This window comes from Lepisosteus oculatus, chromosome 13 (assembly GCF_040954835.1).
Source record: "Lepisosteus oculatus isolate fLepOcu1 chromosome 13, fLepOcu1.hap2, whole genome shotgun sequence".
In the NCBI taxonomy this organism is placed as follows: Eukaryota; Metazoa; Chordata; class Actinopteri; order Semionotiformes; family Lepisosteidae; genus Lepisosteus; species Lepisosteus oculatus.
Genome location: NC_090708.1, coordinates 2,048,726 through 2,064,526, shown reverse-complemented (window position 1 = coordinate 2,064,526; position 15,801 = coordinate 2,048,726). Strand labels below are relative to the sequence as shown.

General features: G+C 44.3%; 2 protein-coding genes across 17 annotated transcripts in view; one reads left to right on the top strand and one right to left on the bottom strand.

Annotated features, from left to right (window-relative positions):
- cp (ceruloplasmin) overlaps positions 1–15,801 on the top strand; it is a 430,985-nt gene that overhangs the window by 286,600 nt on the left and 128,584 nt on the right. The window lies entirely within an intron of this gene.
- The window catches only part of dlg1a (discs large MAGUK scaffold protein 1a), a 170,864-nt gene that overhangs the window by 144,101 nt on the left and 10,962 nt on the right, over positions 1–15,801 (bottom strand). For all 16 annotated transcript variants that reach the window (XM_069197367.1, XM_069197369.1, XM_069197368.1 and 13 more), the window contains exon 3: positions 10,284–10,450. In XM_069197367.1, the coding sequence (XP_069053468.1) occupies positions 10,284–10,450 (167 nt within the window). The remainder of the gene's footprint in view (positions 1–10,283; positions 10,451–15,801) is intronic.

The window sequence follows — 15,801 nt, the reverse complement described above, 5'->3', positions numbered from 1 at the left end:
GTTTCAAGCCGAACGCCCCCTGCTTTCAAAAGGGGGGGGGGGGGGTCTCTCTTACGTTAAAACCAGCCAAACACTGAAATAAAAAAAAAAAAACTAAATGGACGATTTTAACCAAACCCCTACTGGTGTCAGAATTCGCTTTCCGTCCAGTAGCAAGATTTCGAGGGGGGGGGGGGGGGTTGAGTGGGACGGGACGGGACACAGGACTGCTCCAATACACATCCGCGCTCCGTCACTCTGATCCACTCGGCACAGCAGCGATGTAGGGCGGGAGAGCCACACGGAGTGGAAGACTGTATTTAACTAAATCGTTTGGCAGAAGAAAAAAAAAAATTGGTCCCGAAACTGTCAGCCAAGAGTGTGCGGGAGATTTAGACGCCGATATAAAGAAGAAATTGACTTTGGCGCTCCTCTCCCGGGGACTTGCCCTATTAAGTGAGCAGAAGGAACTGCGGCCTAATTAAAACTGAAGTGATGCCGCGGGGGTGGTGCGCGCAGGCTGTCCATGACCACATTCCAAAAGCACGACAGCTGCAGATCGGTCTCCAGCGATACGGAGGCTCGTAAAAAATAGGAGGAGGGGGAGATGCAACAAGGATTTAAGGAAAGAGGGGGACATCCGATGAAGATCAATTGAAAACAAAAGCCATGAGAAGCACCGAGCGAGCAGAAAAATCGCGGTCACCCGTGGACACCATGGGCAGATTGGAGATTCCCACCTCCGTCTTGCTGCTCCGCCCACCCATCCATTTTCCAACTGCTTCTTCCAGTACAGAGCCGGAGCACAAGGCAGGGAACACCCTGCTCGGGACGCCAGTCCATCACTGTGTCCCTGCCTGTCCGCGCACCCACACTGACATGCCAGGGACAGTTCTCTCGCAGGCCCGTTAGCAGGTCTGTGGACTGTGGGAGGAAACCAGGAGCACCCAGAGCAAACCCCCGCGAACACGGGGAGAACATGCGAACTCCACACAGACAGCACCCCGGGAACTGAATCCAGGGCCCCAGCGCTGCACCCCCGTGGCCCCCCGGGCCGAACCCAGGGTAACATCAATAAACGCCAGCCTGGAAACCAGTGTTGAGAAAGTTCACCGGAGAACCTAGTTCCGTTCCCCGTTGGCGTCTGCAGCGGAGGGGGATACAGAGACACTGGCGTGGCAGAGCCTGTGCAGGTTTTAACAGACTGTCAAACCGGAAATGTGGTATTAAACGCGATTCCTGCAAATCCCAATTACACATTCCTGCAGCAAGCAACGTCATGGCTTTTCCCAAACCGTCAAAATAAAAAAAATTCCAAGAGGACGCCATAACCGACTCAACCGAGGATGATGGGAAGATGATACTTGCAAAAGGAGGCCTCTGGGACTCGCCGTAACTGGTTCGCAAGTTGCTATTGGCCACCTCTCTGAAAGCCCCTTGAGAGCAGTCTTCAAGAGCAACGCAAGGCAGCATGTTCCAGACAGACAGCTCTCTGTGTGAAGACCAATGTGCCTCCTTTAAGGCCAGTGAGTACAGGACTGGCACGATCACAACCACCTTTACAGTGAACAACTGAACCAGTGGTTTAAAAAACACACAAGTAAAGTAACAGTTATGTCGGATCGAAAGTGACAGATGCTTTAGTCAAGTTGCAAGACTGCGATATGGCAGTAGGGTCCTCCATCTTCCAAAAAAGCCTGTCTAAACAAATGCTCTGGAGCTTTTAAGGACTTCATTTCACAAACTGAGTAAGACTAGTAACCAAGTATGAAGACAGACTACAGCATGGTCTGGACAATAACAGAATAAAACCCTCAAGATGTTATCACACTCTGGAGGTTACACAGCTAACTCCTCTGTGAAAGATGTGCAGACACACATCACAGCAGAATGCGTTACAGATGCAAAGACTGAGAAGGCCAATAAAAAAAAAAAACAACCCAACAGAACTTTGTTTAGACAAAGTACATCTATATAAACGAGACCGTGAGATGGCAAGATCTGGAAAACATTTCTTGATACTGTAGAAATGGAAGTTGCCATTTTCAACCATTAAAGCAGTAAAACAAAAGTTGGTCAGATGATGCAAAGTGGTTTGTGATTTTCTGAAGGACAGAACAGTGTCGTTTTAATGAAGCGCTCAAACACATTTTCGCATTTTGTTCATCCCTGTGCTGCTGTGTTCATTCCTTGTGTACAAAGCTGAACCAATTCAGGGGCTTCAAACTTCCTCATCCGAGTAACAAGAAGCAGAAAAATCAGGCAAAAGCATTATTGTAGCCTCCAGTGTGGCTGTTTATCACCTATCTGGCATTCCATCCAGTTTTCCCACTCGTCGCCCAGTGTAGGCTTTAGCTGGAGGTGGATGCACTGCTTCTTGTCGAGAGGCTTGATGAAATGTAGAGGGGCACTTCTACAAGTGTCCTGTAAATATTTGCACTCTGGGTTTCAACAGGGATACAGATCTTACCGCGACCACGGAGAAAGCACCTCTTGGAAGCAGCACAGATGCTGTGGCTGAAGGCAGGGTACGTGGTGCACGTATCCCCAGGCAGGCACAGTGGAGGCGAGGTCATCTGTCAGGTGCTTCCCGTCAGCTTTGCAGAAGCCCCACCTTGCGGATGCAAGTACAGATGTTCGGAGCAAGTGGGGGGGGGGGATCTTGCAGAGGACCAGCCAGGAATGGTGTAGGGGGAATGAGGCAAGCGATCAAGGATCGTCCCTGGTGTATGTAGGGTAATGGTAATGTAAGGTGGCTGTTTCATCAAACATCTGTTTGACGTCTAGTTCGTGCATTCATCATATATACACATACCTAGGGGTCTCGAGGTTTGTTTTAACGTCGTTTCAGCCTGCCTACTGTTTTACTGAATTGTTTTTTTCCCTTAAGCTCAATAAAAAGTAAAAGCAGAATCACAAATGGGAAAAACAATGTCTCAAGCGCTCCCCATCCCTGCATTTAAAATTCTGGAGCAGCAGACCAGAACAGAACATTGTGCAACAGGTAACAACAGACCACAACCTTGTAAAGTACGATCCAGCAGAGAGAAAACCGATCGGATCAGCAGTGATTGATAAGCCACGCAGATCCAGGCATTTATTATACCCTACATGTTGTAATCCACTACAGCTCCAGGATTTCATTTACCTAAAGCACTACTGCACAGATGACAATGGATAACAAGAAATGCCGGTTTGCTCAGTCTTCCAAGCGTTTCTTTGCAAATCAAAAAAAGTCAATTGCAAATATCATTTCATTTAAGTCACTGTAAGCTTAAAAACTATGTAGAGATAAAAAGTAAAATATTTGCCTTATTACAGTGAAACATCTTAACACAGGCCGAGGCCAAGATGACTTTTGTATGGGAAAACTCCACAAGTTACAGTTGTAACTCAACCCGTTTCTGCATAACAGTGTTCCACTTTTAAAACTTGTGCTGTCAAAAAGCCCAATAGCAGTGTTATAAGGTCAGGTGTTCAAGAGTAGAAAAAGAAGGATTCTGAAGCAGGTCCCTTCATCTCTGCGCTGGGATCCAGTAACAATTGTTATACAGGTGCGATTTGTTACGGTAGTGCATTCACCAGGAAACATCGCATCATGGCACACTTATGGAGTAAAACACCAGAGTATCGTTTCACAGAGGAATGCTTAAGTCATCCAGATTTTTTTTTTTATCTGCCTCCCTAACCTAGTCAGAGTGTTTTTTCCTGATAGCCTTTATTTTTCCGTTCAGAGTCTAAAACAAGTAATACTAATGCAAATTTAACCTTGCGCGGAAAGAACTAAAATCGACCAGATTTAATTGTATAAGTTTACTAGTTTCTAGTGTCTTTTATAAATTAGTTTATAATTACCGAGTTCCCATCAGTGATGTTCAGTTGAATTTTGTCCTTCACTGGCAAAAATTGCAGCATGCCCACATATTTAAAACTTCGTTGATTAAGACTCAGCCCATAAGGACATCAAAAAGACAACTTGAAATAACTCAAGGCAGTTCAAAGCAAAGTCTGCACTCCACAATGACACCTACTACCTGATCAGTGGGGGCCAGTTATACATCATCATAACCATTCCTCCATCTCAACATGGTTCTCTCACTAGCACCAAAGACAGACAGCAAACAGAACAGACATCGACAATCCCACCTTTCACTCAATCAAGACAACGATGATTATATGATGACTACTGCTTACAATGCAGTACTGTAACCATTTTAAAATGTCCAATGTACATGAAAGCTTTGCTGTGCCAATGTCAGCAAGATGAAATGGTGCTTCACATGGTTTCTAATGAGGTTAGCAGATCTGCAAGTCGAAAAATGTCCAAGGTTAAACACTGGGATTTGGGCTCGCTGTCTCTCGGAAGAATTGGAGTGATAAAAACCTGAAACTTTCAGAAGTAGCGTACGCGGCAAGAAACATTTCACTGAAAGGAAGGCTTTAATTTATATATTTTAGGTAAATAAAAACGTGCACAGCAAAAAAAGGAACAGATGGCTCAAACTGCAGAGCTAACCTTTCCCAAAGACTAGATAAATGAAGAAGCTGCAATTGCAACAGCTGCCAAGGAGTGCTACAAGTATCATTGTTTGTAATTGAATGTTTTACACCGGACATCTGCGCCCAGTTTTAAAATACTAACGACCTCCTTCTGCAGCTCCAGAAGTGCGATTTTATTTGGATGTCATTAGTGTAATCCAAAAAAGCCAATCGTTAATAAAAATAAAACAAAAGGGGGCGACTGTGTCCGATAATACAAGGTCTAAGGTCTCCTATACATCACAGCAGGTGTCAGGCACCCAAAGGCAACAGCAATCACACTGCCTTCCACCTCAGATTTATGTTTGACTAACTACAGTGAGCCCAGAAAGACCTCCAGCTTGCTCAGAAACCACGTGGCCCGCAGACTCCAGCAAACACAACGGATGAATATTTAATGTCCCTGGTTCTATGATTAATCTTCCACATCAAAGGGAGTCACTTGCCCTGTTCTGCTGCTTATCTTCCAAAAAGGATTTGAGATTTTATTTCTGACCTCCACAAAGTGCTTTCTCTTCTAACACATTTCTGACAGAACAGCAAAACCCCTCATGGGGTGACTATCTCCACGGGACATCCTCTTCTGCAAACGTCTGAGCATCATGCAGTTACTCCATTCAAAACGGAGTCTGCGCCAACTACAAACCTTTTCATCTCCAACTTTCACAGCGGGTTGCACAAGGTCATGAAACCGAGCAGCAGAGATCCAACTTTAGAACTGGTGACAAAAAACAACATGCCGTCAATCTGCTGAAGCTCTTTTATTACGGTTGGGCTAAAGCCAAAACACTATACTTGTTAAAAAAAAAACATCCAGGCCACCCCAGTAAGAAAAAGTGGGTTTTGAATCTACTGTTCTTCAAATGCAGACCACCTGCTCGAATATTCATCCATTTTAATGCACAACTAACCGTATTTATTGGAAGAACATAAAAGTTACAAATAAGAGGAGGCCATTTAGTCCATCTCACCCTTTTAGCAATTAACTACAACCGATAAGCTACATTTTGTCCCCCCCAACAAGAACATCTGAGTTACTATGAGTAACCCAAACAAAAAAAGGGCTTTCCTGGAAAGTTTGCACATCCTGTTCTGCCCCAGACATGAAAACGAAGGATCCTCTCGAGACGCACGCTGTAGGTGACCCACCCTGCCCTTGTGTTTTTACAGCACAGGGCCGAGAGAGATGGAGCCCATCAGGGGTACAAGGGAGAAACTACAAGCAGCGTCTGCAGCACATCACAAGAGAGAAGCTTTAAACACAAAGCTTGTTGCAGAGCATTTGGGTAGATTAAGCACTAGGAAGAAAAACATCCCTCTGAGACAGAAGTGCCTGATACAAGGCCTAGGAATATGCAGGTCGGCTTGTTTTCCATAACGCCTTTAGAACACCGAAGCATTTAAAGACGCAGAAGCCTCATTTAATAAAGAATACCCTACCCACGTGGAATAAAAAGCAGGTGACTGAAGACCCAGAGCTGCAGGCCTATGAATGTCTGATCTTGACAGACACGGTCTGCAACCACCGAAACCACAATGAGCCACTTTAAATCCCACGTCAACCTGGAACAAACTGCAGCTCAGCTCCACTCCATGCTGGCCTATTACCTCTGTGAGCTTTTTAACATTTGGTAAACAAGGGTCAGAACAGGTCGCTGTTGCTTAATCTTCATGGTTTCAGGTATTAGCATAAAAGGTGAACCTGGGGCAAAGGTCCATTTAGTTTGCCCCCACCAACCCAATATTTTCAGGACCTCAGGTCCTGGACACAGCACACCGGCCCTCAGACAGAGAGGAACAGGTTACACCACTAGACATGCGGAGATGGGAGAAGAGAGCTCCATTAGAGAGCTGCATTACTCACCTGGCTGTTCTGAGAAGAAAAAGCTTTTACCGGCACATTAGTGTTTCATTAAGCAGGGAATTCTCCTAAAGAAGCCACATTATTCATGGGGAGTGGAAAAAAACACGCTCAGTCCTGCAGGGAAATACTTTAAGATTTATAACTTCATCTGGAATAAGAAATGCAAACCACAGCTGGCAGTGACAATGGAAATGTATTTTAAAAGGCAGCATACATTACTGATAAAGGCAAGAAATAAAGTCCCAGTGTGAGAGAACTTAAATGTATTTTGATTAATCACTGTTGCGCAAGGAATCTTAATGGACCAGCAACAGTTAACGAGTTTCTACTTCAAAATTGCCCACTAGAGTTCGGAGAGTTCATTCAGAACAGAAGTCATATCCTTTACAAAAAGGAATTAAAACTAATACAAAATGAAAGATTTCGATTAAATCTAAATGCATTAAACGTACATTTCCACAAAAATTGCAATTGTAAATTGTAACTTCTAGGTTGAAGTGATTACTTGCTGTTTGAGATGTTACCGGACTTGACAACATGAGAATTCTAGGTGTACACTCACGTATGGTCTCCCTTATAAAGCACATCATACAGAAATCACGCTCCACTTTAATAAAATTTCCTCTTGACACCAGGGTTCACAGTAGCCTCAAGAAGCACAACCTGAACAGGATCCTGGCTGTGCTGCAACTGGTATGGTCCTGGTCAAGATCCTGTCATCTGCCCCACCGCCCCACAGCCCTCCCATCCTCAGAGGGTTCTGGTGAAAGGATGATAATCTCATCTGAGGCAGCTCGAATCAAATTAGCTCTCCCCTTACCCTCCTCCTCTCGAGCGCTCGCTGCCTGCCTTGCTCTATCCCCATGCCAGGCCACTGTCTGGCGTGTCTAACTTGATCAAGGCCTGAGCAGGGGCCCCTTAAATGAAGTAAATAAAATTACATTAATGAGAACAGCTTAGCCCTTCATTTTTCCTACTAGACGCATTTCATAATTGCTCAATTACTAACTAAAAAGAACCTTGGGAAAATACATTTTGCGCGCTCCGTCCTAAGCATGTGGAATAAATTAAACGACTTCAAGATATCCATCCTTCTGCTTTAAATAAAAGACATCATGGGTATTTAAGAACTATTATGTATTGAAAATTCTTTAGGCCAGTACACGGCAAATTTAGCTCTTTTCTAGGATTTTAATTTTTTTTAGAAATCCTGCTGAATGCCATTAACCTTCGGCAAGAGGTTTCTGCCCCGTGGTCCTCTCAGAAGCGTGACCTCTTAGTTTAGGACTGTTATCCGAAGTCACCAGGTGGAAGATGAGCTGTGCAAACGTCATGTCAAGAAGCGAAGGATGAAGACCACCTCCCAGCTGCACGCGCTGCACTGCGCCTGGATGGGCAAGGCAGGTCAGAACTGAGCACACACACACACGGGACGAGCTCCGCCATGCTAGCTACAGACACAGGAAGAGGGAAAGGGAAAGAGTCTCAAGGCGCACGAGATAGCAGGTAAGGAGAGGAGTGTGTAGTCCTTGATTGTGCAGCTCCTTCCTGTGAAATAGCCGTTTCTCATTACCACATTAGGCTCTTACCAAAAACCTTTTACTCTCAATGCATCAGTATAACCCAATAAAGATCTTCAGGGTGCAGGGCTAATGTACTTCAGTAATTGTATTGTTTTTTTTACAGCAGAGCGGTTTTATGACAGCTGAAGAGGAGAATGCCATAAAAACACAGCATCTTCAGAGTCTGCTACTTAAATATTCAAGAGAATTAAACAACTTAAGACCACTGATGTGCCATCATTCACATGCACTGAACACCCGTTTCCAGCCCTTAAGAAGTGCTGAAATGCACACAACACGTTCGTAAACACAAAACATGTTCCTAAATACCTTTATACTTTTTTATGGGACTGATATCTGCAAACAAAATGAGAGAAAGATAATACAGGGTAATGAGTTGTGAGGCTAAAAGCTTGCTATTTGTCATATTACATTAAATTGCAGATCGTCCATAAACAAACTAAAATTACACTCTGGCTGCAGGAAACTTTGTCACTGCCAGCTTTGGCATAACTGCATTTCCTGATTTACAGCTGAAACATCTTGCAAATACACTGAGAAAATATTCTCCTCATTTGTCAAAGCCGAGCATCAGCATTTTCCATTTTCAGCTTTTAGAGGAAAAAAAGTAATTAGATCTCATCAAATATTTGTCATTAAAAAAATCACGGCGCGTTCTGCTAAGAACATTCCAACAGAAAAGCTGCTCTGTAGCAGAAAGAACTGGGTCAGATTCCCAAAGCAAAACTTTGTTTAGACTTTGATGTATTTATCTGAAACCTAAACATTCTGAATGAGTATACATATGAACAGACGACTTTGAACACTAATGCGTCTCTTCCATTAATTCAGAAATGTACAGTCAATTGTTTTTAAAAAGGTGAAAAGCTCACTAACATACAATTTACGGCCACTTGTACACTTTGTGGATGTACACAAAGAACGGGTGCGATTCTCTCTCACTAATACGACTCACATAAATGTGAACTAATGAAATTTTGTTTTGACCGAGAAGTGTAATGCATGGAGACAATGTACAAAATATTAAATTTCATTGGTGGTAATGTCAAGCCAGCATACCACATCTTTGGTGTCCCATGTGACAAAACAATTGCTCACGAAGGTGCTATCCAGCTCTTGCTGCAGATTGATCACTCAAGAGGTGTAACAATCCTACAGATGATTCGGCCAGCAAAGCTGACGAACCCAATTCTATCACAGCATCATCCACTGTACTAGTACTGTAGTTCTTCATATTAGTTCCACGGAAAACGTTCCTATTTGTCAAAACCTTTTTCTAAATCAACAAACAGTACTGTTTGTTGAATTCATCTTTTTGAAAAAACTTGGTATGATACAACCAGTATTGATATTCCACACAGAATGGACTTGAAAAGTCCAAGTTCGTGACATTTAGCTAACCAGACCAAACAGATTCAAGCTGTAAAAACTGATTCAGTGTACATGCTATATATCTGCAGAAAAGTCAGCTTTTCATATAGAGCTTCCAGCCTTGTCTAGAGCAAACACACCAATTCATTCTAGATTTGCAGCTGTGTTGCTTTAACCACTCAAATATGCATATTCAATTCAAAACAATGGATAGAACACTAAACCGTATTACCAGATAAATGTAAAATAAGCAAAGGAACAATTAAACCTTCAACATTGACAAATTCCAGAACAAACAAAAAACCACCACCACCAAACCACAGAGAACACCAACTGCACAGACCACAGGCAAGACCCACCAGGCAAGACCCACCAGGCACTTAAAGCCGGATTCCTTTCGATGACGCCCCCTGATCTGACGGTGAGAAACTCTGGGGCTGCAATTCAGAACAGATGGGACAGTGCAGGCAAGTCAAGACGGCAGTCGGTTAGGGACCCAGGCTGTTAATGGGGAGGGCACCTCCCTCCTGGAAAAACCAGGAACTGCAGCATCTATGAGCTGACCTGCAGAGGAGTTTCCAACCTCAACCTGCACATTGGGGAATCCCCAAAATACCGGACTGCCAGGTGACGCAGGTTACAGCACTGTTGCTCTAGGGGAACCAGAAAGGCGCGGGCAGCACACGGGCTGCAGCACACACGATAGAAAGCCCGTGCACGCCCCCGAACGTCCCAGCCGCACAGCCACGTTAGCAGGGCTGCTTCTGCGCTGCATTCGTAAAGCAGCACCGATGTGAAAGCAATAGAGCCACTCTACAGCCTTTATTCCCCAGCTCCGAGACGTTTCTCACTTCGCCTTTCCCCCACCCACACACACTCAGGACAGCAACGACACGTGGCAGAACCAAGGCAGGCTGCCTGCCAGCACGAATCGCTTCCAGGCTTACCTCTACGCTGGGGCTAAGGCTGCTGGGCAGGGTTTCTGAAGTCACAGTTGTGCTCGGAAGGCTGGAAAACTCCCACAGATTGACCGGAGGCGTGGGCTCTACAGGCTTCGGGGGCTCGACACATTTCTGATTGTCCAGTAAGGTCACTTCATAAAATTCCTGGATGTCTGCAGGAGAGAAAGAGAGGGCGGGAAATGAACACAGTGGGGGGGGGGAGGAGAAAGGAAAAAATAAGAGGAATGCTTTCCAACAATGTTAAAACTTGCATTCACATTAGAAAGAAAAAAAACTTGTTAGGGTACTTTTACAGAAGCAGAACTTGTGCTATTCTCTAGCACAGCAATAATTGTCGACGTGTGTAGTCAAGTTCATTTTAAATCTCAGCAGAGACAGAGAAGAGGTCATACTTTGCAAATGTTGAGTACCCAATCGTGGGGAAAGGACAAATAGGTGCATTTATAGATGGAATTCCGTTACAGGGCATAATCCTGCATTCACAGCCCTTATAGACATTCAGCAGAATAAAATGCCTGTCTTAGGAAAAACACAGAAATAAGTTGTTTTCTGTAGACTTTCACAACCTCCAGTGCAGGTTTAGCAGGGTTTAAAACTCCAGGGAACAACAGGAGGGGAAAGGGGTCCACTCTAAGTTAAACTAGAGCTGAAAGGAACAGGTGGATCATATGGATAAGCAAAGGCATTGAGAATGGCTCTCTGGCTCAGGATCTGCACCTGTGGCTGGAAGGTTGCCGGTTCGAATCCCGCGGACGGCAGAGGAATCCTACTCCGTTGGGCCCCTGAGCAAGGCCCTTCACCCCAGCTGCAACAGTGGCGCCTGATAAATGGCTGACCCTGCTCTCTGACCCCAGCTTCTCTCCCTGTCCATGCGTCTCATGGAGAGCAAGCTGGGGTCTGCGAAAAGAAATGCTTAATACAATAAATTTTATATGGCCACTAAAGTGATCTGATCTTTTTTTTGTAATTCATGTTATGGGTTCCCTTAACTCCTGGATTTTTCTAGTGCTGGAGAAAAATTCTCTAGGTCAGGTTCAGTGCCTACAGCAATCCTGGCAGAAATGTTTGGCAGTTCTGCCTGCAGCCACCTCTTCACTTCACAACAGCAAGCTGACTTCCTCTCTTAAAGCTTCTTCATTGACAATGAGGACCACGTCCATAAGGCATTTTCTGCCACTGTAACTTCCTCCGACGCCTCTTGAGAAAAGGCCGTACTACAGAAGCATTAACATACCTCCCCCACTAATAGGCCAATGATTTTATTGAAACCTGAGGTTGAAAAACAGAAAGATGGTCTTTAAAAAAAGAGGGAAGTCGGATACAATCGTACTTCCCCGATATCATGGGCAGTCATTTTTATTGGTTCAGACCATCGCATTTTCAAAAAACCAGGAGTCAATCCTGTGCTTCTGAAATCTCCTGGATCGTTCTTGTACATGCGCTGCTCAGCTGTGCCAAACCCTCAACACGTCCTCCTTTGCCAGCTCCTGATGGCACTTTATCCATTAGCTTCAGGAAACAAGACCAGCGGCATCAGGAACATTGCGAGATAAGACCCTCCTGACACAGCACAGAATGAAACTGGCAGCGTACGTGTCTCTGAACGCACAGCTGCGGAGACTTAGGAAAGGATCATATCCGGCATCTCGGAATGCAGACCTCAAACTACATGCTGGAATTCATACCAGTGGGGCTTTAGATTACCCTTTGGTAATTAGATTTAATTTGGGTGTGTGTGCGGGTGTGTGCACACAGTGGGGTGCGCTCATTAGACTATTCTATGAAAATAGGGGAGAATCAGGGGGGAAAAGTCAAACGTTTGATCTTCTAAATTTCTGAGAATCAATGCAATCAAATGGAAACATCAAGAGGAAAGTGATAAACGAGCAGCAAAAAAATACAGTGATGCTTTAGAATTACCCCAAGATGGCTCAATCTTCCCAGTAAAAGAACCTTTGAGGAAGTGCTCAGAACAGCGGGAAAGGCAGAGAGGTTTATTAGCGTGAATGGCACTGATAGAGAGCAGCGTTTTAGCTCCAATTTACTTCCAGGTGAGATGGCAGACAAAATTAATTAATTTCAGAATAAAATGTGAATTACCAAAGTTTGCAAAGCTCAATAAATGACCTTTCGTTTCAGAAAAGCATTATTTACTTTTCAGGCTAACGGATAACGAGAATGTCAAGGCCCATCTGTAAAAGCTACCTTACCGTGCCAGAGAAGCTCCTGTGACTGTAGAAAAGGCACTACAGCCAAAAAAGAAAAGGACAAGAAAATTCTTGAACTCGCAATGGGACAGAAAACAACACGTTCAATATTGGCTTCCATGAAAACGTAAGACCTCCAACGCCAAGAAACTCCAATCACTTTTAAATTACTTTAATACAATACCACTTCTGAAATCAAACACCACAACCTCTGGACACAGGACACCTGCACAGCAGAAATCAAGAGGGGCGCTCGGTCTAAAACAGCAGGCCAGTACGAACACCCACTTCACACAGCGACCCTTCAGAGTCGCACAGATAAAACTATACAGAACATCCAGTCAGGACAGATACAGTTTTGGCATCCAATTCAAGAAACGCCTACCCAAAGTGAACTGGTATTTAAAAAACAGCTTTGTCTTAGATTAAAGCCCCTAAAACATACAGCTGTTTAACAGGACTAATCAATGTATTTAATCAAGCAAGTCTAAACAATAAAAGCGCTTTTCCTAATTGTGCTTACAGCTTCCCATCTTCATATTAAGTATTTTATTAAGCAAAATCCTTTTAACTGTCCTTCACAGTTCTGCACGATATTGAGGTCTAAGCGTACGTGGTAACAGAATGACAGCATGATGTTGTTCTGGTAATGCCTCTTTTTAACCTCCAGTCTTGGCGAATCTGTGCGGTTTCAGCTGTAGGCAGGAGAGACCGCAAAGAATGAAGAGAACTGGGGAAAAAATCATGGAATGGGATAACTCCTCACACCAAGCCAAAAACAGTTCACGCACACGCCAACAGGGAGGCCAACGGCCTGAACAGCTTGATGCAGCACTGGCAAAGTTTTCAGGCCACGACGGCACACACAGTTGCACAGTGCTTCGCAGTCAGAACAGTTCCACTCAGCTTAGAACCCTGCTGAAAAAAAATTCAATTGTTTGGGCACACTGCTAAATCACCCACGGTGCAGACTGCTTTACATGTCGCATACAAGCTAAAATAATTACCAACATCCTCTAGAACGGCACAAATGGTCATTCGACAAGCTAAGCATTGTGAGCGACAATGATGATCATTTGTTGAGCAGACGCCTTTACCTGGGGTGACGAACAATACAGAAAACTCAGATTAAGTTTGAGCACAAGAATCTTGCGGGGTTATAGCGGCAATATCAACTGGCTATTACGAAGGGGATAGGAACTGGAAAACAATGAATCAGTGAGTGTAGTTAAGAGTCATGTGGCGTCTGGTACAGACTCTGAATGGTGGTCAGGGACTTGGCATTTCAGTGGCTATTTCATTTAACCACTAAAGGTGGCGCGAGAAATCCCTACAAACTAAAAACCTCTTAATTATAAATCGCTCAAGAATGTTAATTGCCGACTGCCGACTTTTATGGCTTCCTTCCAGAAAGTTTTCTTCACGTTGACATCCTGCCTTCTTTCAGGAAACGGCTCGACGGAGCTCCCTGGCTCAGTTGGCTACCGAAACACCAAAACGAGCACGGCAGGACAAAAGGCCTCCTCTCCCAATTCATCCGGGAACTAAGAACGTTAAAAAAAAAAAACAATACACCCAGCGGACCGCCGGCTGCAGGACGCGGCTCGTGTTAAAAAGTGGTCGCAGCGCCCTGGCCAGGCGAGAAGGGGCCTCTGTCCTGCGGAGCAGGAAACCACAAACTGCACGACAAACTCCAGCCCCACGCACGCAAGCAGGGGTCAGCTCCCAGAGGGCCCAGCGACATCAGGCGTCCCAGTTAAAGCCAGAGCCGCACGCAACAGCCCCGTCTCAGTGCTGCGGGCAGCTGCTCATCTATCGGCCCCACACCACCACAAGTCCACACAGTGGAGCTCAAGCCCTGCACGCGCGCGCACACACAACGCTGAAGAGAAAACAGTCCTGGATACCCAAGAGGGGGCAGCCCAGCTGGGTGTCTGGACACAAGCGGCTTTTTAAAACAACCAAGCACCGACGCGCCTAAGGTAATCAAGCCGATTCTGTCGGCATCCCCACCCCCTCCCCTGACAAACTGGGGCTCCTCTTGCTTTTTCAGCCTGGCCTGCATGGGGCCAGCAGTAACTGCTTGGGCTATAAATGTATTTCCTTTACCGCCGACTGAAGAACATGGCTTTTACTTTATAACCCACCGCACCAAGAAAGTAAGATCCGAAAACAAAAAAGGAGTGAAGAAATTGTAGGTTTTTGCATTAACATTAACGAGGTAAAAAAAAAAGTATTGGAATTCCTGACGATCTGACGACAATTCAAGTTTCAGAATTTCATCCTGCGTTCCCACTGGTGTACAAAGCATTGATTTTACAGTGTTGAAAACGTACAGGAAGAGTAATAAAAAACTTCAGAGCCTAATTATCAACCATTTATAAAAAAGAAACACTTGCTCTTTATACAATCACCCCCCCTAGCAGGGCCTGAATTTCACCGACCCCAGCTCCCCCCAGAGATGATCTGTAGTGTTAAATCCTAATGGCGGCTACACTAGAAGACAACTAGAAGCTGCCAACTCCTTCAGACAAAATAACTTGAAGTACAGATCAATAAAGTAAAAAAAAAAGCATCAGCACTGTCAAAATTTGTTCCTAAGCAATCTAATTAAATCTTAGTCCTCGGTTAATTATAATTAAAAGATATATCATAGTCAGCTATACTGGGAAATAAACAAATTAAAAATTAAAATTGAACCACACCCAGACAGCTGTTTTTAGATTAAAAAACTGCACATCTGGCATTCATTACAATCCTGCCAACTGTAACAGGATGCATAGTTCGTATACCGAAGAGCCTAAATGTTAATACACTTGCATGCCAACAACTAAGAATGTAGAAAGTGAATTTAAAAGGCAGACTAGTATAAAAGGCACATTATGAAAGTAAAAGAAATAGACAGAAAGGGTAGTAAACCCAATTTTAAAGAAGGCAAACAAATACACCACATTATTTAAACTTCCTGGCAGTGGTATCCCTGTTTAGCTCAAATGAAAGGGTGCTGTACTCAGGGCTGTTATTCATAGGCTCTAGAGCTCTTTAAACAACAAAGAGATGCTGTACAGATGCCTTGTACCAATAGTATCCATATTTAGGCAGAGCACCACTTTGATATTCAACCACTCACATTAAAACCAATTTCTCAGCAGTCTTATTCAACCTGAGAAGTGTTCTCCATGTTTCCCCAAGTTGCACTGTACATTTTTAGTCTAAATGTAGTCAATTAGTCATTATTCATCACTTAGTCTACCCCATTTTGCTTCAAACATTAGCCCAGGCTGTCACCATGTTGA